General features: G+C 43.0%; 1 protein-coding gene across 6 annotated transcripts in view; it reads right to left on the minus strand.

Annotated features, from left to right (window-relative positions):
• Nucleotides 1-14,693: 14,693 nt before the first annotated feature.
• Nucleotides 14,694-25,165, minus strand: part of WDFY3 (WD repeat and FYVE domain containing 3) — a 283,089-nt gene continuing 272,617 nt past the window's right edge. For all 6 annotated transcript variants that reach the window (XM_070372638.1, XM_070372639.1, XM_070372635.1 and 3 more), the window contains 5 exons: nt 24,894-24,990; nt 21,220-21,543; nt 20,490-20,601; nt 19,942-20,139; nt 14,694-16,740 (listed from right to left, as the gene is read on the minus strand). In XM_070372638.1, the coding sequence (XP_070228739.1) occupies nt 16,617-16,740; nt 19,942-20,139; nt 20,490-20,601; nt 21,220-21,543; nt 24,894-24,990 (855 nt within the window). In that variant the 3' untranslated portion in view covers nt 14,694-16,616. The remainder of the gene's footprint in view (nt 16,741-19,941; nt 20,140-20,489; nt 20,602-21,219; nt 21,544-24,893; nt 24,991-25,165) is intronic.

Consider the following 25,165-nt stretch of genomic DNA (forward strand, 5'->3'; position numbering starts at 1 on the left):
GAGCTCTAAGCTGCATGGACAGTGAGTGGTGTCTGTCTTGATGGCCACTGTGTTCCCAGGGTCTGGCTCAGTGCTGGCATCTCCCCAGGTCCTCAAGCTTCTGATCAAATAACTGGTTTGGAGTCTGAAGACCCAGCTCTGCACATCCCCGTTTGTGTCTCTTGAACAGCCCCTCCACACTCATCCCCGTGTTTATTTGGTGTGACTCTAAGATGGGCTTCATTACTCTTAGTTCTTATGGTTAGGTTAAAGGTCAAGTGAAAACTCCTGTGAATATGTTGTGATTTGGGTTCAGCATAAAGGAGCTGATCCTTGGTGTCCTTCCTTCTTCCTCTCTGCTCCTCTCCTGTTGCCCATCTCCGCTGGGCAGTGACTGGTAGGACTGAACAGAATGGGGTCCACATGTCTGGTCACATCTGGTTTAGGTAGTTTTAATGTAAGTGGGAAGATTCCCTTGGAGGAGGGCATGGCAACCCACTTCAGTATTCTTGCCAGGAAAATGCCATGGACAGAGGAGCCTGGTGGGCTCCAGTCCATAGGGGTGCAGAGTTGGCCAAGACTGAGTGACTTAGCAATGTAAGTGCTCCTTGAATGGACACCATCATTCTGACCTCCACGGATGAGCTGTCTGCCCTGCAGAGAGTCCACAGCCAGTTCTCCTTACCAGCTCTGAAACTTAGAGTTTAAAATTCACTCCCTGAGGAGTGGCTGTATTTGGGAATCTTCATGCAGTGGCTGCAAATAAAGGCAGATCTAGACAATTTAACCAAAATCAAAAGCCTGTCTTACCTTAATCCCATTGTCTTCCTTTTCCTGCACAGAAGGGGAGAATATTCTTGAAACATCAGATAACAAGGAGAGTCGTATAGTACGGGCTGATGAGTCGAATATTATCTGTTGATGGCAAAGTGAGTTTCCAAAATGAACTGAGAGAATACTCTGGTCCTTAAATGTATACAAAGGACATGGGTGGGTAAACCAGCAGTCTTGTTGCCCAGAGAAAGAGATTCATTGAAGGACAGCCCACCTGAAGGTGTCCTCTTGGGAAAAGAATGAAATTTCAAACTACTCTGTCAAACTTACAGGACAATGGGGTATGGATTTGGGGTTTAAGCTCTCATAGCCTCCTTTTCTGCTGTGTATTCAGCTGGAGTGTAATGGATCCCGGTGGTTTTTTATTCAAGCATGTGCAATGTTCAAACTTCAGACAGGACCCAGAAAAGTGGTAAGTTTGCAGAACAATCTTGAATAATCTATTAAGTATATTTTTGATCAGTTTTAATAAATCTCGAAACTTTGTGAGGGAACCGGAGGCTTCGACAAGTACAGGTAAGGTAGACACTTTTGTATCATTAGCAATTCCGTCCCCCCAATATTGATGCAGTCTATGTACCATAACACTGTGCAGCCATTACCACCTGTGGTTTGAGAACATTCCCATCACTCCAGAAAAATCCCTGGTGACCATTTGCACATGATCCTCACGCCAACCTCCAGCTTTAGGCAACCTCTGGTTTGCTTTCTGTCTTTAGGAATTTGCCTTTTCTGGACACTGCATATACACAGACGCATACACTATGCAGTGTTCTATGTCTGGCATAATATTTTTGCATATATCAATACTTCTTTCCTTTTTATTAATACTGTAAATGCTGACCCATTTACCTGTTGATTATTTCAGTTATTTCCAATTTTTGGTTCTTATGCAAAATGTTGACATGTGTTGTGTGGGCATGTCTGCGTTCCCTTCAGATTTCCAGGGTAGAATTGCTGGGTCATATAGTAAGTTTATGTTTAACTTTTAAAGAAATGGCCAAACTGTCCCAAGTACAGTCTTCTGTTCCTGCCTGCAGTGTACAAGTGTTCCAATCTACCTACATCCTCACCAGAACTCAGCACTGTCTTTTTTCAACAATTTTCTTGGAGTCTAGTTGATTTACAGTGTTGTGTTAGTTTCAGTTGTACAGCAAAGTGAGTAAGTTATACATATACACACTTTTTTTTGGTGTTGTCTTTTTAAAGATGGCCATTCTGGCTGGCGTGCCAAGGTATCTCAAGGTGGTTTTAGCTTGCATTTCCCCAATGGCTAATGGTGTTGAGCATCTTTTCATGGGCCACTTGTATATCTTCTGTGATAAAATGTCTGTTCGTATCTTTGCACATTTTTACATGTGATGTTTTTCCTAAGTTGTAGGAGATTATTATGTATCCTAGATACAAATCCCTTATCAGATATATGACTTACAAACATGTCCCAGCCACCTGGGAAGCCCTGAAGGTTGTTGAAATAACAACACAAGATTTAAAACATTAATAAACTTAGTTTATAAAGCAGTAGCAGGATTTGAGAGGACTGACTCTAATTTTGAAAGAAGTTCTACTGTGGGTAAAATGCTGTCAAGCAGCATTGCTTGCTACAGAGAAATCGTTAGTGAAAGCAAAAGTCAGTAGTTGTGGCAAAATTCACTGTTGTTTTAAGAAACTGCCACAGGCACCCCAACTTCAGCAACTACCGCCCTGATCAGCTGGCAGCATCAACATCGAGGTAAGACCCTACACCTGCAAAAAGCTTATGACTCACTGAAGGCTCAGGTGATGGTCACATTTTTAAAAATATTTTAAAGTTGAGATACATACATTAGTTTTTAGACATACTGCTATTGCACACTTAAAAGACCACAGTATAATGTAAACATAACATATGCCTTGAGAAACCAAGAAATTCAGGTGACTTGCTTTGAGATATTTACTTTATTGAGTGGAAATGAACCTACAGTATCTCTAAGGTATGTCTATATAAAAGTTCTCCAGTTTTCATCATACAAATCTTATACTCATTTTCTTAACTTTATACATAAGTATTTCATTTTTGGGAATGATAATGTAAATGGCATTGTTTTTAACTTCAAATTTCACTTGTTCATTGCTGATATATGGGAAAGTGACTTATTTTTATAATTTGAAAACTTTCTATTAATGCTTATTAATTAAAGGAGTTTTTGGTCACATTTTGGGGGGGTTTCTACATACAATCCTGTCACCTGGCAACAAAAAGTTTTATGTCTTTCTAACCAGCTATATACTTGATTTTCTTGTCTTACTGCATTAGGTAGAACTTCCAGTGTGATGTTGAGGAGGGATGACAGACCTTGCTTTGTAGCTGATTTTAGTGGTAAAGCTTTAAGCTTCTCATCATTGAATATCATGTTAGCTGTAGATTTTTTTGTGGAGAGTCTTTATCAAGTTGAGGTGGTTCCCCTGTATTCCTAGTTTACTGAGAGCTTTTAGTGAATGAGTGTTGGACTTTGTCAAATGCTTTTTTTTTTTTTTTGCATTTGATATGGTCATATCATTTTTCTTTTTCAGCTAAATGATGTGATGGATTACATTGATTTTTAAATGTTGAGCCAGCCTTGAACACTTGAAATACATCTCACTTGGTTATGGTATTTAATTCTTTTTATGCATTGTTGGATTTGATTTGCTAATACTTTGCTGAGGATTTTGCACCTATATTCATGAGAGAGAGTGCAGTTTTCTTGTAATGGTTTTATCTGCTTTTGGTGTTAAGGTAATGCTGTTTGCATAGAATGAGTTGGGAAGTGTTTCCTCTGCTTCTGTCCTCTGAAAAAGATTGTAGACGATTGGTATCATTTCTTCCTTTTTGATAGAATTTACCAGTGAATCCATCTGGGCCTGGTATTGTCTGTTTTGAAAGGTTATTAAGTATTAATTTCTTTGATAGAAGCCTATTCAGACTATTTCTTGTATGAGCTTTGGTATGTTGTGTCTTTCAAGGAATTGGTCCACTTCATCTAGGTTAGCAAATTTGTGGGCATAGAGTTGTTCATAGTGTTCCTTTATTATCCTTTTAATTTCACAGGATCTGTGGTGATAGATTCTATTTCTTTTCTAATATCAGTAATCAGTGTCCTCTCTTTATTTTAAGGTAGATTGGCTAGAGGCCTTTTGATTTTTGGTGATATTTTCAAAGAACCAGCTTTTGGTTTCACTGGTTTTTTGGTACTGATTTCTTGTTTTCAACTTCACTAATTTATGTTCTCACTGTTTCTCTTCTTGTGCTTACTTTGGATTTAATTTGCTCTTCTTTAGGTTATTGATTTTTGGTCTTCTTTTCTAATATATGCACTCAAGTGGTATAAATCTCCCTTTCTAACTGTTCCTTTCACTTACAAATTTTGGTAAGTTGCATTTTCATTCAGCTCAAAATATTTTAACATTTCTTTTGAGATTTCTTCTTTGATGCCTGTGTTTAAGCTCCATATATTTTGGAATTTCCAGTTTAATTCTTTGTGGTCTGAAAGCAGACATTACATGGTTTGTTTTTTTTTAATTTAGATGTATTTTATGGCCCAGAATATGGTCTATTTTGGTGAACTCCATGGGACTTTGAGAAGAATGTGTATTCTGTTGTTCCTGGGTGTCTGTGCATGTCAGTTTTACCCAGTTGAGTGACGGTGCTCTGAAGTTCAGCTGTGTCCGTGCTAAATTTCTGTCTGCTGCATCTGTCCATTTCTGATGGCTGAAGTCTCCACTTATGACAGTACATCCACCTGATTCTCTTTCCATTCCCAGGGTACTAATGCAGGCTGTCACTCTCAGCTTGAAAGTACATTAGAAAGTGGCCTGTCTCTAAACCAAAGAGACATTTTCATGAGGGCTCACAGGTGACAGAGAAGGGACTGAGGGTTGGCCAGTGCCGTTCTCTTGAGAGTAACAAAGGGTTGGACACATTGCTGGAGGGAATGTAAAATGGGAGAACTGTTTTGGAAAACAGTCTGGCAGTTCCTCAACATGGTAAAGTGTTACCGTATGATCCAGCAATTCCACTCTTAGGAATATATATATATATATATATATATATATATATATATATACACCCAAGAAAAATGAAAATGCCCAATGTTAACACAAATGTTTGCAACAGCATTATTCACAACAGTAAAAAGCAGATGCAAACTACATGTCCATCCGGGGGTGAATGGATAAATAAAAAGTGATATATCCACACAATGGACTAAACCACTTGGCCATGAAAAGGAAGTTCTGATACATGACACAATATGAATGAAACTCCAAAATATTATGTTCACTAACATAGGACAGCCCCTGAAGATCACATACTGACAACTCCATTAAATTAAATATCCAGAACAGGCAACTCTATAGGCAGGGAGTAGGTCAGTGGCTGCCAGGGTTGGGGACAGGGAGGAGAATGGGGACTAATGGTGTGAGATTTCCTTAGGGGTGGTGCAAATGTTTCAAAATTAGACGATAGTGATAGCTGCACAACTCTAAACATGCTCAACTCAAAGAGTCTTATTTGATGAATTTTCATAGGATGTTAATTCTCAGTAAAGTTGTAAATGACTAGACAATCTGTAATGGTAGATGTACAGGGGAAGGTATTCTGGGCCTGGGGAGGAGCAGGGGAGGGCTGCCGATTGTCTCCACAACCGGGGGCCCCACGACGTGTTGAGCCTCCCCTCCTTGCTGTCTGATGGGCATCACTGAGGGGTCGGCTCAGTACTGCCCAGAGGTCAGGGAAGGCCTCCCTTAGAAGGTGACAGTTGAGACATGATTGAGGCAGGGGAATGAGGAAGTGGAGCACAGATGGGTTAGGAGCCTCAAGGCAGATATTACCGTTGGAAGGAGAGCCTGGCAAGTGTGCAGAATGAAGGAGGTAGGAGGTGAGGAGCCCTGCAGGTTTTAAGAAGGACTGACAGAATCCAGCATCTTACTGGGCTTGCCTGGCTGAGCATGGACCATGGTGGCCAAGGCAGAAGTACAGAAATCCCACAGCCAGTCCCCAAACTAAGGGTGAATTCACTCACACTGTACCTCAGCAAGTGCAAACTCTGGGGTTGGAATACCCACGTTTAAAAGGAGGAAGATGCAAATCAATGCTATCACACCTACACAAAACGAAGGAAGGAAAGCAGGCACACACGCCAAGAGCCCAGTCTGGGGGGCGGGGGAGGAAAAACCACCCTAAAGAAGAGAATTTTCTGGGAAGGCTTTGTATTATGTAATTTAGTGAAAATATGAGTTCAATAAAGGATCAGCGATGAAATGAGAGAATAATAGAATGATGTGAAAATGAAGATTGAAGAGCTGAGAAAACCAGTTGTGATGAGATTGTCATTCTTACTGAATTAGAAACAGTAAGAAATGGAGTAGACTCACTGAAAATTCAACTATAGATCTTACACCGACTTGAAGGCAAGCCTCTCATTTATAGGCTAGAAAGTTCTTGAAGAGGTTAGTTATGTCATTTTTGTATCATCCACAAGGCCCAGTGGAATATGTATCATCATGGACATAGAGATTGCTACCTTAGGAGAAGGAAAAATCTATATGGATGGATCCACACTTGAGCCACAAGCATACTTGGTCACACTGCTGGGGTGGGTCTTGGTTTCTTTCTCTTGGCAGAATTGGCCTGCAGGGTCACACTGTGATGATACTTGAGTTTATAGTCAGGCTGCTTAGGTTGACTTTTGCTCCCTGGTTTATTTCTTCGTAATCAGTTGGATCATAAGGCTGAGCACTGAAGAACTGGTGCCTTCGAACTGTGGTGCTGGAGAAGACTCTTGAGAGTCCCTTGGACTGCAAGGAGATCAAACCAGTCAATCCTAAAGGAAATCAACCCTGAATATTCATTGAAAGGACTGATGCTGAAGCTCCAATACTTTAGCTACCTGATGTGAAGAGCTGCCTCACTGGAAAAGACCCTGATGCTGGAAAAGACTGAAGGCAAAAGGGGAAGAGGGTGGCAGAGGATGAGATGGTTAGATAGAATCACTAAGTCAATGGACATGAATCTGAGCAAACTCTGGGAAAGAGTGGAGGACAGAGGAGCCTGGTGGGCCACAGTCTATGGGGTAAAGAGTTGGACTCTTTGATTGGACTAATCACTAAGTTGGACTTAGTGATTAAACAGCAACAAATCAGGTTACAAACAGGTGGCTTGGCTTTTATGTACAGAAACTATATCAGGGTACAGGTTTTGTTTGAAATGTATAGCAGTGCTTGAGGGCAAAATCATGATGGAACTGTTTTCCTATAAATAATAATTCTGTGCTCTGGAATGCAGCTTGCAACTTGCCTTTGCCTTTGTTGAGCAGGAAGTGTGATAGTTGAAGGCCAAGGTTGAAGTTCCAACCCTTTATCTTTACGATAAAGCTGGGCTTGATAGAAATAATATCCTAAGTACGTTTTCATTGTAGTCAACACCACTGCCCTGCAGCACCCACCCCCACCCCCCAAGAGAGAGAGAAAATGGAAAATGGAACCTGGAATCTGTTTGTAAAGATCATTGGCCTCGGAGTTGGGAAGTTTAGGGGCAGAGCAGGGAATTAGATTTAATAAGCAATAGGGCTTTGGGAATGTCAAAGCTTTCTCTGAATCCCTTTCTTCTTGGTGCTCAGTGAAGGTTTGGGCCGCATGATTTCTAAGGGCTCTTCCGCAGCTGGCATTCTGCCTGCTGTGAATCCGCCTGAAGATGAAGTTGCCGTCAGTGGCTTTAGATATTTAGGCTTTAGAAAATGCACCACTCCTTTTACATTCGTATTTCTAATTTTTTGTGGTTATTGTTCAGGACTCTCTGCGACCCCATGGACTGTAGCACGCCAGGCTCCTCTGTCTACCATCTCCCGGAGTTTGCTGAAATTCATGTTCTTTCAGTTGGCAATGCTGTCTAACCACTTTCTCTGTCCATGGGAATTTCCTGGGAGGAATACTGGAGTGGGTTGTCAGTTCTCCTCCAGGGGATCTTCCCGACCCAGGAATCGAATCCACATCTGTATCTCCTGCATTGTCCGGCAGATTCTTTACCACTGAGTCACCTGGGAAGCCATTTGTAGATTAATGCCACACTACATGGAGAACATCTGGCAAAGCACTACGCGTCCTATATTGTTCGGTCTGTGAGTTGCGATCCTATGAACTACAGTGTGCCAAGCTTCACTGTCCTTCACCATCTCCTGGCGCTTGGTCAAACTCGTATCCATCGAGTCAGTGATGTCATCCAAACACCTCATCCTCTGTCGCCCCCTTCTCCTCCTACCCCCAATCCCTCCCAGCATCAGCATCTTTTTCAATGAGTCAGCTCCTTGCATCAGATGGCCAAAGTATGTGAAGAGCCAACTCATTGGAAAATATATGTATTAGCCAATTTAATCTTTATAACAATTCTCAAGTATCATAATACAAAACTGACTTTGAAGAAGCTCAGATGTGGAGAAGTGGCCTAATGTCACACAGTAAGTGGTAGAACGAGAACTTAAACCTCAGACTAACCCTCAGTGGTCAAGTTCCTGACCAGCTCACCACTTTAGGCAGAACTATACTCAACAGGAAGGGTTACAGTGTTTTTCAGTTCAGTTAAGTTGCTCAGTCGTGTCTGACTCTTTGCGACCCCATGAACCACAGCACACCAGGCCTCCCTGTCCATCACCAACTCCCAGAGTTTACCCAAACTTATGTCCATTGAGTCGGTGATGCCATCCAACCATTTCATCCTCTGTCGTCCTCTTCTCCTCCTGCCCTCAATCCTTCCCAGCATCAGGGTCTTTTCAAATGAGTCAGTTCTTCGCATAAGGTGGCCCAAGTATTGGAGTTTCAGCTTCAACATCAGTCCTTCCAATTAACACCCAGGACCAATCTCCTTTAAGATGGACTGGTTGGATCTCCTTGCAGTCCAAGGGACTCTCAAGAGTCTTCTCCAACCTCACAGTTCAAAAGCATCAATTCTTTGGCACTCAGCTTTCTTCACAGTCCAACTCTCACATCCATACATGGCCACAGGAAAAACCATAGTCTTGACTAGACAGACCTTTGTTGACAAAGTAATGTCTCTGCTTTTCAATATGCTGTCTAGGTTGGACATAACTTTCCTTCCAAGGAGTAAGTGTCTTTTAATTTCATGGCTGCCATCACCATCTGCAGTGATTTTGGAGCCCAGAAACATAAAGTCAGCCACTGTTTCCCCATCTATTTGCCATGAAGTGATGGGACCAGATGCCATGATCTTAGTTTTCTGAATGTTGAGCTTTAAGCTAGCTTTTTCACTCTCTTTCACTTTCATCAAGAGGCTCTCTAGTTCTTCACTTTCTGCCAAAAGGGTGGTGTCATCTTCATATCTGATGTTATTGATATTTCTCCTGGCAATCTTCATTCCAGCTTGTGCTTCCTCCAGCCCAGTGTTTCTCATGATGTACTCTGCATATAAGTTAAATAAGCAGGGTGACAGTATAGAGCCTTGACGTACTCCTTTTCCTATCTGGAACCAGTCTGTTGTTTCATGTCCAGTTCTAACTGTTGCTTCCTGACCTGCATGCACGTTTCTCAAGAGGCAGGTGAGGTGGTCTGGTATTCCCATCTCTTTCAGAATTTTCCACAGTTTATTGTGATCCACACAGTCAAAGGCTTTGGCATAGTCAATAAAGCAGAAATAGATGTTTTTCTGGAACTCTCTTGCTTTTTTGATGATGCAGCAGATGTTGGCAATTTGATCTCTGGTTCCTCTGCCTTTTCTAAAACCAGCTTGAACATCAGGAAGTTCACAGTTCACGTATTGCTGAAGCCTGGCTTGGAGAATTTTAAGCATTACTTTGCTAGCATGTGAGATGAGTGCAATTGTGTGGTAGTTTGAGCATTCTTTGGCATTGTCTTTGGGATAGGAATGAAAACTAACCTTTTCCAGTCCTGTGGCCACTGCTGAGTTTTCCACATTTGCTGGCATATTGAGTGCAGCATTTTCACAGCCTCATTTTTCAGGATTTGAAATAGCTCAACTGGAATTCCATCACCTCCACTAGCTTTGTTCGTAGTGATGCTTCCTAAGGCCCATTTGACTTCACATTCCAGGATGTCTGGCTCTAGTTGAGTGATCACACCATTGTGATTATCTGGGTCATGAAGATCTTTTTTGTACAGTTCTTCTGTGTATTCTTGCCACCTCTTCTTAATATCTTCTGCTTCTGTTAGGTCCATACCATTTCTGTCCTTTATTGTTTTTACATGATCAAAATTTTGGAGTCTTGACTAGAAGAATGGGACTATAAAAAGGCCGTCTTAGAAACCCCAGCAGTCCAGTGATGCACTCTTGGTCTGTGTGTGCTTTCAGCTGGGGAGGCAGTTTCTGGCAGGGGGCCGTGGCCCCAGTGGTAAGCCCAGTGTGGCAGAGCCTGTCTTGCACCTGGCAGGCTTCAGAGGGAGCCCCACTGAAAGCCCCGGGTCTGTGATTAGAAACCTGGCTCCAGGTCAGTTTCAGACTGGTTGCTTTAAAATTGAGGGAACACCTCATGTGTCTTCTCCTTGGACCAGTGCTTTTGCAATTCAGAGTTCCAGACCCTTGGGATTCCTGAAGCCCCTCTCAGGGTCAAAGGCAAGATAAAGATTATTTCATGGTAATACTGAAATGTTTGCCTTTTTCAATGCATTGATATTTGTACCAAACTCAGAAGTGAAACAACGGTGAGTAAAACTGCTAGAATTGAGGCATGCGATCGGGCAGCAGCACCAAACTGCCACTTGTCGTGATGGTCTTCGTTGTCAAGCACTCCCAGAAAAGTATGTTTAAGAATGTCCTTGGAGAAGCTGTGAAGTTACTACTGTTATTAAACCTTGAACCTAAACTTACATGACACAAAATGAGAGGCACCCAGAAGGTGCCAGGTCCCTCAGGTACAAGGTTCATCTTGAAGAGAAGCACTTGCAGTTGAGTTGTGGCTGACTGGTGGCTTTTCTCCCAGGATATCTTTCCTCCCTGAGAGAGCAGAAGACAGACTTCTCAGTTCTTGGACAGTAGTGTTGTTGAAATAAACAAGGTGAGCCTATTGCTTCAAAGAAACAACAGTGACTGATGCCAATGATAAAATTCTAGATTTTAAGCAGAACTTAAAGAATTTTGGAAAACTTGTGATATCCACTACTGTGAGCTTGACTTAGAATTTCCTGAGACTGCTAGAGATGTTTTGATATTATGTATGACGTGGTTTTGGGGGATATATTACAGAATGAAATGCATCTTGGAAGATCTACACACATTGCAGCAGTGGGATAATAGTTCTAAACGGCCAGTGTTGTTGGTTAGTTGCTTTGTCATGTCCGACTCTTTTGCGACCCTGTGGACTGTAGCCTACCAGGCTCCTCCAGCCCATGGGATTTTCCAGGCAAGAATACTGGAGTGAGTTGCCATTTCCTTCTCCAGGGGATCTTCCTGATTCAGGGATGGAATCTGAGGTTCCTGCTTAGCAGGCTGATTCTTTAGCACTGAGCCACCTGGGAAGTCCTCTAAATAGCCAATGAATGCTATAAAATTATACATGGGTAAAAGATCGACTCAAAGTACAAGTCAGACTAATGGATTTTCAAGCAATGGAATATAAAAAGTTCACTGATAAAATGGGTTGGCCAATAAGTCCATTTGGGTTTTTCTGTACGATGTTATGGAAAAGCCCAAACTTTCTGGCTAACCCAATAGTTTCAAATACCATATAGCAATCAATCTTTAAGAAACTTATTCAGAAACAATGACTTGCAAAGGCTATTAAAATACCCCTCCCCGCCCCCCTTTTAACCACATACCTGTGTGAGGCTGGATTTCCCTTATATGCTTCAACCAACATGAAGAATCATGAGAGACTGAACGTAGAAGAAAATGTAAGAATCCACCTGTGTTCAATTAAGCCAGACATGAAAGAGGTTTGCAAAACTGTAAAGCCATTCCTCTGTCTTTACTAATTTTTTTTCTCGTGGTTTGGAAAAGTTTTTTTTTTTTTTCATAGACGTATGTAATTGATATTACTACATAACAGTTTCATCATTGCTATTTCTAAGTAAATTAATATACATACTTTTAAAATCTCAGTTTTGATCTCTAATACAATGCCTATTAATAGAGGCAGCTCACACAAACAAAAGTGATAGTTTTAAGGATCAAAATGGTCTGAGACCAAATAGTTGGAAAAGCTACTTTAGACTCATCCCATGCTCACAGTCCGTGTTGACGCAGGAAAACTTGGTGCAGCAAGAGGGATTAAACGTGGGGCTCCGGAAGTCACCGTCTCTGAATCCCGAGCCAAGGCTCTCCCGACACCATGCTATCTCTGAGTTCAGTAGCTGGGCTTGGTGCCACTTCTAGCAAAAGTCAAAAGAACAATATATAAATAAAAAAGGAACTTTGCAAAGGGTGGGGGAAAATGAGAATATTGTTAAAGCAAAAAAGTCTAAGCCGGTGCTAAAGCAATTCCATCTCTGCTTCTTCAACACTCCAAATGGGCCGAAATGAGGGGTGAAGAGGAAATTTTACTGGAGAATCAAAAGGCAGACATGGGACTTACTGAAGATCATTTGCACATTTTCCTTTAAACTATGAAAAAAAATTTTGCAAGTCTGTCCTTGACAGCAACTCTTCTTGAGGTCATTAGAATTATGAATAGTACTACATTAAAACAGTGAGAACTGCTCCGGGTTTTCTCTTATCACTGATCTATTTTTGAAGAAGTATCTATTGTCTTAGAAATTCTTAGCATTCCTATATCTTCTGGCTCTACAGTGGAGTTGCACTGGGGGGGAATTTGTAATAAGCACAATATCCTCAAACGTGGGACTCTACTATTTATACTTATGATGATATGGAAATTTTGTTAGTATATTTAGAAAGAAGACATTAAAGCAGCCTAAATAAACTTAAGTGTTTTCTACATTCCCCCTTTCTAGGAAGTCAGTTTTCAGACCAAATAAGCTAGTAACTATAAAAACAGATGTGAGTTGCTAACAATCTCAGATCAAAGGCTGAAATGGAAAGTCTAGCTGATGACAGAGTGCGCCGTGCTTCCGGAAAGAGGGCAGGACAGCAGAATATTCCTGATGTGAATATAGCAGGGGCTGGAGACAGACAGAGATATAGTTTATCATTGCTTACATTTCACAATATGATGGACAGGAGAAAAAGCTCAGGGAAAAGGAGCCGAAACCATGAGATGTAGTCCTTTTCCAGAGGTTCATTCAAGTCTGAAGGTCATGTCTCCCAAGAGCCACTTGTCTCTCCCTGCGGCTGTGCACACAGCCCCGGGAGTCCAGCATCACTGGGAAACTCAGGATGCGGAAAGCCTGGCTTTAAAACGTGGATTGCACTAGAACTGGAGCCAGATCCTAGCAGCCAACACCTCTGCAAGCAGAGACTTTAAGCAGGCGCTTCTGAAAGATATATTCACAACTAGAAAAGAACTACACACAAGTTTTACTGGGCCTCAATTTTGTTTTTCCTTCTCTGAAGAGCTGGCTCAAAAACTTTTTCTTTTTTTTCTGGGGGTGGTAAATAGGAGGTATTTATCTGAAATGGAAAAAAAAAAAGTATCTGGACTACTGCATTTAATCATGTATTGTAATTGTGTTACTCTACCTTTTTGCATCAGAGACAGATATACAATGAACATTCAGTTATCACAGATTGCACACTAAGAGTAATTCTTCAGGCCTTTTACACAACCACCAAAGAACAGATATTGGATGCTGCGATACAGTACAAAAGTCCACAGTCAATCCAGTCTTAGCCAGTATCTTCAATTTACTTCTGTTGCTGTACAAATAATCGGCCATTACTAGGGCTTACAAGTTAATAACAGGACAAAAAAATATACATTGCACTGACACAAAAAGTCAGCTGTGTTAATAGTCATGCAACAAGTAACCAAACTTGCTGAAATTAAAAATACTTTCTAAAAACAGTTTTAATGGCATAAATATTTTATACACAGTTCATTTACCCAAACAAAATGTATTTAAATGATACAAAGCAAAAATAAGTTTCTACCAACTTTATACATAAGAAAGTGCAAAATAACTTATCTAGAGTGTTTTGCTATTATCCAGACGGATGGCTGCTGTGGGCAGCTAGTCTCCTCTTCAAAAGCATGACATTATCATGCCACACTACACACAAATGTTAGAAAACATGGATGAATGAGTGGATGGATGGACAAACCACTACAAAGATCAGGCAGAAGCCCTGTGAGGTACTCTCAGAGAAAGAGCATGGACCACACAAAGGTGGGTGTACATGCTGAGAATATATGTTGGTAAACAAATGTACATGGAGCACAGAAAGACATCCAGAGAAACGATTAGTTCATGTGAGTGTTCTTGGGTGTGTGAGTGATTTGTGATTTCTGCATTAAAAGCAAAAAGGAAAAGAAACCCCACTGAACAAAAACGGTTGCCCACAGCACCAGCTGCCAGAGGAAATACTATCATGAGGGTTTTGGTTTCCACCTTCTAGTTATGGGAGTTGTGTCAGAAAGTTTAAAAGTGTTCATCTCATATAACTTCATATTACATAGAGGAATAACCTTTAAGTAACTACGTACAGACATTCATATATTCAAGTCTTTAAAGAACATCTCTGCCATTGGGTTTGGGGTAAACATGGTTCGTGGACACAAGGAGGACACCTCTTTTAAAAAGTGTAGAATAACACTGCTACAACTCATCTCTAGGTCCGGACAGGGGCAAAGCCCACGGCTAGGTGAGAGCACAAGTCCTGCAACTGCTGAACACCCAGCATTATTTATTAGAACTGAAGGAAGAAGGTTGGGGGCGGAGGGGGAGGAAGATGGGAGAGAGGGAGACACAGGAAGGAAAACAGAACACAACTCTTCTTCAAGTTAAAGTATTAATGCCAATAATCCTTTTATTAACAAGTATATTTGAACTTTTAGAAATGGAAGTGTTTTCCTCAATTTTGATATGTAATCATAAATAGACGGTAGGCTCAAACCTAAGTAAATAAAGGTGTAAATTTAGTAAGCATAAGGCACTAAAGCAGCCTTTATATTTTTCTCTTGGAGACCTAGTTATCAGGAAGAACAAATTTGTTCTTAAGCTGGTTTCAGCCCATTAGGTACAAGGTTACTGTTGTACCAATGCCTATGCTTGAATGCATGTGCATATATGTGCATTTTAGTGCATAAGTGTGCCTGTCACCAGGGCCTAAAGATGAAAAATCGGGAATGCCAAAGCCGCTGTCCTTCGTGTGATACTCCGAGAGGTGTGAAGGCCTGTCCTTCCTTTCCTGGGCCATAAATGCTTCGATGTTTTTCAAATCACAGGGCTTTTAGATTTGTTCATAATATTATCACTAAATATCTGAAAATGTTAAAATCTAGATTAATCGTTTCATTTGTTTTATATATATATTTATATATGTACATAACACACATTTTAAAAATCCCACCACCAAAGCCTTTTTTTTCTGTAAACGAAACTTATCTCTTCGCCCCCACCAGCTTTAGTCTCCCTGGATTTGTGTGTTCTGTATCCAACTAGTAGAACAAATTAAATAACTAAATATTAAAATACTGTAATTATATTCATAGCAAAAACAAAAAAATAGACATTGATACAGTATAAATCTCACTGTTTTCAGGTAGATGGCATTAAATGGTAAAGGTTAAATATAAGCAGTTCTGACATGATCCAGTTTTACAACAAGGTTTACATGTTAATTCTGTACACTTTTTTCTTTTGTTTTAACCCTTTTTTGGAAAATAAGCTATAGTAGAACATTAGTGTCACCAAAGACACATACTTCTTATGTTCTATGCAAGAGAAGCTAATTTGGGTTACATGCAAATATATTTCCATTAGTTGAGGCAGGGCTGTTTCCTACACTGCGTGGATTGCCCGACCATCAGGGCGCAGTGCTAAGAACAGATGCTTTGACCACAGGGCAGTCCAAAGAGAAGTCTACGTGGGGCCTCATGACATCAGAACAACACCGAGGTGGTATGTGGCCATGTGCAAGATGCCCAAAGATCGCCAGGGTATCTCAGGGCCAGACTCCTATTCTCCCACACTGTTTCCTAAAGAAGGTCCACATGACATTGTTTTGGTTACTAGCTTAGGTTAAGTGGAGATACCGTGGGCAACTTGAGAAAGGACATCAGGCACACGGGCTGGGCTTGAAAGGGGGAAGGAAAAAAGACCACAGATAATGTCTTTGAGGATTTAAAAAAAAACATATTTATAATTAATTGGTGAGCGATGTCAGACAAACCATAAGTATTTCATTGAATTAGTGGTTTAGTTGGAAGTCTCATGTTACAGGCTGTTAAGTCCTTATTTAGAAAAAAGGCCTTTGTACCTATTTACAATATACACAGTTACTTGCAAAGAAGTCAGATTTACAACCATTTTCTAAAAGCCTTTTTTTTTTTTTTGTAGTCGTTGATTTTTCCAATTGAGGATGAGTAGCTCTACAAAAACGAGACGCAAGAAAAGAACAGTTAATACGTGAGGATTTTCTCTTGGAGACAGCGACTGTTAAGGGAGAGTCAGATATTGAGACGTTGCTCCTGGGAACCACCTCGTCTTCTCGGCAGGTGCTGCCCATCTGCACAGTGCCTGCCCCACGACTGGACTCTATGCCCGTCTAGTCAGTGTTCCCTTTGAATCCCACACTTCAGACGCACGGTGTGGAGAGGTGTGTAAACGGAGACTGTTTCGGTGCCCTCCGAGCTGCGAGTTGTGACGGGGGAGGCGGGAAGCGGGGTCTCGCGACTGTGGTCTCCAATCAGCTGGGTGAATCTTCAGCAATTCCGAGGCCCGTCTTCTGAACTCCGCTCATGCTGTAAGTTGTAGTAACAGTTCTGACAGACACGTACTGGGGAGGAGATTTTCAAGCGCTTGATTTCTGACTGAAATCGGCTGCACCTAAAGAAGAGGCAAAACCAAGTAGTTATGGATCTTTTCCCACATCGGACCACTGGGCCCCGAAATGCTAATTTAAAAACAGAATGGACAGCCTGCAGCATAACGCTCAAGACCATATCGTGTCAGAAGAATGCCAGAGGCCGTACTGGGTCATGTGGTTTTTGACCAAGGACCACGAGGAATGCTGTATTCCTTGTTTCATTCTATGAAGAAAAGTGCTAATAGACCAAGGCAAGGCATTTATTTGACAAAAGAGGATTAAAAAAAAAAAGATTCTCCTACAGGATGAAGCCAAGGGAAGTGAACAGCTCTGAGGCCATTCTTCCTGTGCAGGACGGAAGTAGGGCATTCTGCCTCATGTCCTGTAACCTTGGGCGGTATCCCAATGTCTTTACTTGGAGCCTGACTATTTTCCCTGGGCATTAATGCTCTTACTATTCATTTTAAAAGCTACTTTGGTCAGTCACTGAAGAGTTCTTCTGGGCTTTTAAACACTTTGAGTCACTCTTCAGTCATTTCTTAAACAGGTAGTTTGACTTTTCTGTCTGGTCCAAATGTTCTCATTTTCTGTTTATCTTGACAGAATTTCTTGAGGTGGAATACACACTTAGAGATGTTCAAGTTCTTTATAGAAAGCATTCTTATTCCTGGCATAAAGCAGGATATGACCCTGAATGTGGCACTCCGTCACTTTGAGCTTGGCTTTTCACAAGACTGAAAATTTTATTTTCTCCATTAATCTACCAGTAGAAGTGTCCAGAGAATAAGTGAAGTGCCACCCGCCTTGGGGGTTTAAGGGACTGGACTTTGAGGAGATCCTCAGGAATGCTGGCAAGCTCCCTTAACAGCTCAAGGGTAAAAGATCACGGCAGGGCTATGCCCTCTGGGACAGCATTCCTTCCATGCCCATTATGTCATCATCAGTCACTTGTTTGGTTGGTTTTTCAAATAAAGCCTCCATTCAACATTTGAGGGCCTGGGATACTTTAAAGAATCACCTACATGTAAACAGTACTTTGAAAATTAAACACTACAAAGAACAGATGTATGTCAGCAGACATATGGAGGTGCTGATTACCAGAAATTACCGGATCACTAGGCTTCACAGAGTGGGTGTCTCAAAGCACAGAAGCTCAAGACAGATTCCTCTGCCATCATGGAAATTCCTGTAAGAAGTGGCTGGCAGCAACTTTCTGCTACCTCACCTTGAATTAGACATCTCAGGAGAAAAGGTTTAAGACATTAATCTGAAAAAAAATTTATAATTATGGTAACACTTTTTACTAAACACCTATACTGACAGATTTGCATCTGGTGCTTTACAAAACTCATATGTGATTTCAGAGAGGGCTAGTAATGTGCTGAGATGACGCAATGGACAACAGCCCAGTGAGCACCCGGGCAGTGTAAACCCAAGACTGTAGCTTTTCCAATAAGCCAAGGCTCAGGACTGGCTCAGGAGCAATGACACACTTTGTGTTTTCTGTGAAAGCATCTTTCGAGTAAGGCAATATAAATATTAGTGAGTACTGCCTGGGGCATCTTTTCTGTTGTCTGCCATGAAAACTAAGGACTGGGGCTTCCCTGATGGTCTAGTGGTTAAGAATCTGCCTGCCAATGCAGGGGACATGGGTTCAATCCCTGGTCCGGGAAGATCCCACATACCTCGGAGAAGCTAAGCCTGTGGGCCACAACTACTGAGCTCACACACCCTAGGACCTGTGTTCTGCAACAAGAGAAGCCCATGTACTGCAATGAAGGGTAGACCACACTGCAACTGGAGAAAGCCCACGAATAGCAATGAAGACCCAGTGCAGTCAAAAATATGTACAAGATACATTATTGCCTGGGAAATCCCATGGACAGAGGAGGCTGACAGGCTACAGTCCAAAGGGTCACAAAGAGTTGGACACGACTGAGAGACTAAGCAGGCAAATATCTAAGTAAATAAATGTTAAAAAAAGGAAAGTAAGGCCCGAACATGCATATGTGGGACCCCAGTATATGACAGAGATGCCAAAGAGTCAGTGCATATGGGACAGCTGACTCTTCATACCCAGGAAATGTAAGCGATCCCCACCTCATGTCGTACCCCCAAATAAATTCCACGTGGATTTGAACCTAAAGACCCAAATGTGAAAAACAAAACTTTGAAACTTTTAAAAGAAAATGAACAAGGCCATCTTTATGACCTCACTACAGAGAAAGATTTTTTAAGGCCAAAAAAAGAAGCAAAAGTCATAAAAAGTAACACATGCTACTACATCAAAATTCTAAACCCGTGTGCCAGAAAAAAACATACATCAAGTTAAAAACACAAGCCATAGACTGGCAGAAGATATCTGCAAGACATATATAAGGCAAAGGATCAGAGCCTAGGATACAAAACAACTCCTCAAGTAGGTGGGAAAAAACAGAAGAGCAAACCCAAAAGCGAAATGGGCCAAGTTACCCAAGAGGAAACTCAAAACTGCCAATAAGCATGTGAAAAGATGTTCAACCTCAGAAACGCTGCAAGTTCAAACAACACAATCTGGCTATCAGATTGGCAACAGTGGAAAAGCTTGGCAGTACCAGGTATGAATAAGCACTGCAGGAACTGACATATCCCGCTGGAGGGAGAGTGAACCGGCACTACTGTTCTGGAGAGTAATGTGGCAATAGCTGCTTAAGCTCAGGGGTATGTCTGTCATCTATCAGTTCCTTTCCAAGGTATCTCCTCTAGGGAAACTCCAGCTTGTGAATGAAGAGGGCATTTATAATGGTGTGCATTGCAGTATTGCTTATTGTTCTGATAAAATGAAAGAAAATCCCTTGAGTCCATCAAGGACCTCCCTCGTGGTCCAGTGGTTAAAAGTCAGCCTGCCAATGCAGGGGACACAGGTTCAAACCCTGGGTGAAGACGATCCCACCCGCCACTGGGCCACTGAGCCCATAATCACATCTACTGAAGCCTGTGCACCTAGAGCCCTGCCTCTGCAAGAAGAGAAGCCACGGTGAGGACAAGCCACGGTGAGAAGAAGCCACGGTGAGGACAAGCCACGGTGAGAAGAAGCCGAGCACCCCAAATAGAGAGTAGCCTGAACCCTCACTGCAACTAGAGGAAAGCCTGTTCACGGCAGAGACCCAGAGCAACTAAAGATGAATAAACAAAAATTAATTTTTTAATTAAAAGGAAAGAAAGCTTGCATCTCATCTTACTTCTGGCAGAAGAGCTGACCGCAGTTCCTGCAATGGTGCCGTCTTTCCGTGAGAGAGAACCGCACGGAGCAGCCTGAACAGCTGTCCCCTCCTTCGTCCTTCACCCAGTGGTCAGCGGCAGAGCGGCCGGGCTGGTCGCTCACAGACCAGCTGAACACCCGGCCCCGACTGTCGCCCACGAGGATCCTGCTGTGGTCCCTGCAGGAGACATGGCAGAGTCACCGCCACACGGCCGCAGCTCCCTGTGACCCCAGTCCCCAGTGGATGTGTGTGCTGGGGAGGGTCGAGCATGAACAGGCACAGAACAGCACTGAGCCAGAATGCGCACTTCCATCTCGACTCTCCATGCATCAAACCATGCTGTATCTCTGAAGAACAGAGAAGGCAGTTTTTTGGTTTTTGAAATTCACAAGTGAAATCCACACACTGGCAGGTGTCCTGGTGTGCCTGGTATAGCCCCACAGGATAATACAGATGAAACCTGAGGTCCCCAGAGGTGGCTTGAGTGTGGGTGCCTGGGCTGGGCCCCAGGAGAGCTGGCTACTTACTTGGAGACGCCCAATGCAGTGATCTCGGCAGGGTGAGCATTGTCCTTCCGGTCAAAGGCCGTGTGCATGGTCAGCTTACTCCTGAACACGAGCTGCCGTTCCCAGCGGTACCCTGGGGTGGAAAAGGGCAACGCATGACTGATGAAGCGAAGGGAGCCCACGTATGGTAGGTGGCCCCTGACAAAGGGCCCTCAAACTTCAGGGTGCAGCCGAACACAGCTCTGGCAGCCTCTCTGGTTCTTGGTCACTGCGGCCTTGGTTATTAAAGGTCCAGCAGTCTAGCCTGACACTGACCATGGACTCAGTTAGGCCTTCACAAGGACAAACATGGAGAGGGGGAAACCCTCAGTACAAGACACAACTTCTCCAGTTGAGGACGTGGCCCCTAACGCTATTAAAGGTAAAGTTCTCTGTGAATAGAGTTTTATCTATTTATCCGTAATCCACAGCCTACCCATTTTCAACAGCTTTCATAATTTGTGAATGAATGAAGTTTTGGTTTGAGGTTATTTTTCTTTACAAAATGCCCAACATATTGCAAATGCTACTGTAGGACAGAATCTCCAAGGGTCTCTAGGTCCACTTTACACAAGAAGAAACGTGAGGCCCTCTTGGCGGGCGGCCTCGGTCACAGGGATGGGGCAAAGAAGAGCTGCAGTGCTCTGCCTCAGTCCACCGACCCTCGCCAACCCACAACGCTTGAGAAACAGACGTGGGACTTCCGAGTTACCAGGCTTCAATCGGCTGTAATTCCGCGCCTCGATGGGATTGGGGTGGGGGTGGTTAAGGGGAGTCTGAAGATGAGGTCTGCTCTGGCCCTCTGAATAGTTCACAAATATGAAGCCGTCTTTCTCATCGAGGCTGAGCTGATCGGACCAGCGCCTGGAGTCGTCGGAGCCACTGTCGTTATACCAGGTGGCTGTGGCTCGGCAGGAGGCTGCCCGGGGCCGGTGGCTGGTGCTGCTGGGCTGGCTGGGCGTGTCCTTGGGGTCCTGGCTGACGCTCTGCTCGTCGGCTTCGGAATCGCTGCTGTCCTCGTCCTGGGCTTCTTGCCCTGGGTGATGCATTGGGGGAATTAGAAAACACACACACATCATGGTTAGATCTAGCTTTGTCCCACTGGTATTTTTCCTCTACTGGTTAAGACACAAGAGACAGTATTTTAAGCTCAATATTACAATATGCAAAGTTGCTTCAGTTATTTCCCAGTCTTTGTGGCCCTGTGGACTGTAGCCCGCCAGGCTCCTCTCTCTATGGGATTCTCCAGGCAAGAATACTGGAGTGGGTTGCCATGTCGTCCTCCAGGGGACCTTCCTGACCCAGGGATCAAACCCACATCTCTTATGTCTCCTTCACTGGTAAGAGGGTTATTTATCACTAGCTCAAACTGGGAAGCCATAAAGGCAAATAAATTGCCAAAATTTTCAGTTAGGTATGATAGCAAAATGGTAGAACTTCAGAGTTCATAGACTGTTGTGGCCCAGATCCTTAGATTGGCATTTATTCTTTCACGTTCTGGCCAAAGCCTGCCTTTATGAATTTCTCACCACCTGCACCTGCCTCATGGCCACAGCTTAGCTGGACGTGCCCGCTCTGCTCTCCACGCAGCCCTGCTCCTCTTCGCAACTAGTTTTGTACACGCGGGTTGGCCCTGCCTGGACCCATCTTCCCAATATCTGTGTGTTTCGATGTGACCTCTCTCTCAAGACATATCTTAAATGCTTCTTTCTCTAAAATCTTACATGGTTCCTGCAACAGAAAGTTAACTCTCTCTTCTGGGCTCCTTTAACAGCTGTATGGCTCTCACACATTTAAAATTATCACCCCAAACTATCACTTTTGGTCATTATTTCTGCAAGACAGTGGTCAGTTGGAGAGAAGGAGTTCCAGCATGGTGCCTTCCACACAGCAGTCAATATAATGACAGCACAGATGAACAGACTATGGATAGAAATCTTAATTGAGAATTTTGTTCTTCCTCCTCTTTCCATTGTTATTGTGCATTTCTTCAGATCAATTCCCTTGCAATAGTCTACTGGAGGGAAAAGTGGCTTTCCTGGTGGCTCAGACAGTAAAGAATCTATCTGCCTGCAGTGCAGGAGACCCGGGTTCAATCCCTATGTCAGGAAGATCCCCTGGAGAAGGGAATGGCAACCCACTACAGTATCCTTGCCTGGAGAATCCCATGGACAGAGGAGCCTGGCAGGCTACAGTCCACGGGATTGCAAAGAGTCAGACACTACTAAGCGACCAACACTTTCACCTTCTTTCAAATATACGTAACTGGAATAAAGGAGAGAGCAAGAACAAGAGAGCAGGGACCTCCCTGGTGGTCCAGTGGTTAAGAATTTGCCTTTCAATGGAGATACAGGTTTGATCCCTGGTCAGGGAACTAAGATCTCACACGCCGCAGGGCAACTCAGCCTGTGTGCCTCCACTACTGAACCCACTCGCTCTGGAGCCCATGAACCTGCGTGTGTCAATGAAGATCCTTCGTGCCACAACTACAACTTGACTCAGCCAAAAACAAACAAACAAACAAGTGAGCAAGCACCAGTCCACTACGCATATTTTTTAACTAGACAAATACTTAATTTGCCTGTGGTAAAGTCTGCCTGCAATGAAGTAGACCCAGGGATCAAACCTGAAGATCCACCCGAAGGAGGAAATGGCAACCCACTCCATTATTCCTGCCTGGGAAATCCCATGGACAGAGGAGACAGTCCATGGGATTACACAGAGTTGGACATAACTGAGCGATTAACACTTCTACTAACGTTAGTAATCTGGTTGGCTAATTTCAGCGTTTTTTTTTAACCCAATGGCTTATGATCATGGAAATCTTCAAACAGTGGTCTTTGACACGGGTTTGATTTCCAGAGAGCCACTAGCTCTCTTTTTCATCTGGGGCCCTGCCCTTGAGTCCTACCACTTTGACATGGTCCCAAGTTAACCCCTTCTGTGGGGTGCTCTCCGCCTCTGCCACTCCTGCCAAACTTTGTCCACAATGTGAAAACATAAAGAGGACGAAGACATACAAATGTCTCTCCTCCCTGAATCTGACCCCTTCTTCTCTCCTTATTTGTATTTCCCTGTTTTTCACTTACAAGCTTTGTTAAGAAGAAGGGAGAGGGACACACTTCTCATTAGACTGAACAGTCAATGTCTGACACACAACAGTTATTAACTCTCAAATACTAACAACTGAATTCTGAGTGTAGGTCTTCAAACACCCAGATGGCTTTCTTCTTAGTGGAGCTGCAACTGTCTATGTGGAAATTTACACACATTAAAGTAATACAAGCATTACAATGTCCTGTTCATCGGTTCTGGCAAAGAAAATAAAAGCTACTGTCAGCTTACAAGGAGAAGGATTTGTGTCTTTCTGATAGTAAGTCTTTTCCCTTAGCAACTTCCTCATATTGTCAAACTCATGCTGAATTCTCAATGTACAAAAATTAGTCATGGAGAGATGATCTAGAGATTGAACTTAAAGCCCCGTTCCTTTCTACGAAGAGTCTTGGACCAGTTGATCTAAATCAGCGAGAGGTACTTCTCTGGAGACTCAGTAACCCAAAGCATACCTTAGCTTGATTATTTGGTGTCATTTCCAAACATTCTGTGTGTGTATATATACACACACAAATAAATCTATATTTCACTGGAAAATGTTAAAGTGCTTCACAAACAGCAGATACAGAACAAAGATTGGGGCTTCCCTGGTGGCTCAGTGGTACCAAGAACCTGCCTGCCAATGCAGGAGATGTGGGTTTAATCCCTGGGCTGGGAAGATACCCTGGAGGAGGAAATGGCAACCCACTCCAGTATTCTTTCCTGGGACATCGATGGCCAGAGAAACCTAGTGGGCTATAGCGCATGGGGTCGCAAAGAGACGCACATGACTTGGCGACTAAAAAACAAGAATACAGATCACCAGGTTTCTGTCTGATGAAAGCCCGTTCTGAGGGGGTCTAGGGCATAGACTCTGGTCTGTCTCTGTGAATAGTTTACAAACATGATGCTGCCCTGTCACTCACACGGAGCTGTTCAAGTGATGGGTGGCACTGAGGTGTGGCTCCCTGACTCACTGGACAGTGGACTCTTGGACCTGCTTTGTATTTCTCAGAATGGAAAGGCCAAGCCTCTGGTATTCTGGGAAGCTTGTAACTGTATGTATCGTGGGATGCGAAAGCTGACCATGAGACACTACCACTCGGGGCATTGCCTGATGAACCAGAGAACTCTGAGCCTGCCAGGCTGCTTTGCACACCAGATGGTTAAGACCACTTCTGACAGCAATGCCCGACCTCCGGCTCTTGCTCACCTTGGTTGATGTAAGTTTTCATAAGGATTAAAAAAAAAGAAACATGAAAATTACTGCAAAACTTAGAAAGTATTCAATACCGATTTGTGCTTCTGGACAGTCTTCCTGCATTTCGAGGACTTCAGCAGGCTCAGGGGCTGGTGTTTCAGGAACTTGCAAAAATTCCATTCTCCAAAACTGAATTTAAATAAGCATGGGAACAAAACAACACAATTGAACAGATTACAGAAACAATTTATGAGTTACTGCATGAAGATGGATTCTCAGGGTTAAATAGGTAACCTGATTTCTCTTATTATGTACCGTCAGGTTTCCCTGTATCTTGAAAAATGTGGCAGGGACTGCTTACAAA

This window comes from Bos mutus, chromosome 6 (genome assembly GCF_027580195.1).
Source record: "Bos mutus isolate GX-2022 chromosome 6, NWIPB_WYAK_1.1, whole genome shotgun sequence".
NCBI classification, from domain to species: domain Eukaryota; kingdom Metazoa; phylum Chordata; class Mammalia; order Artiodactyla; family Bovidae; genus Bos; species Bos mutus.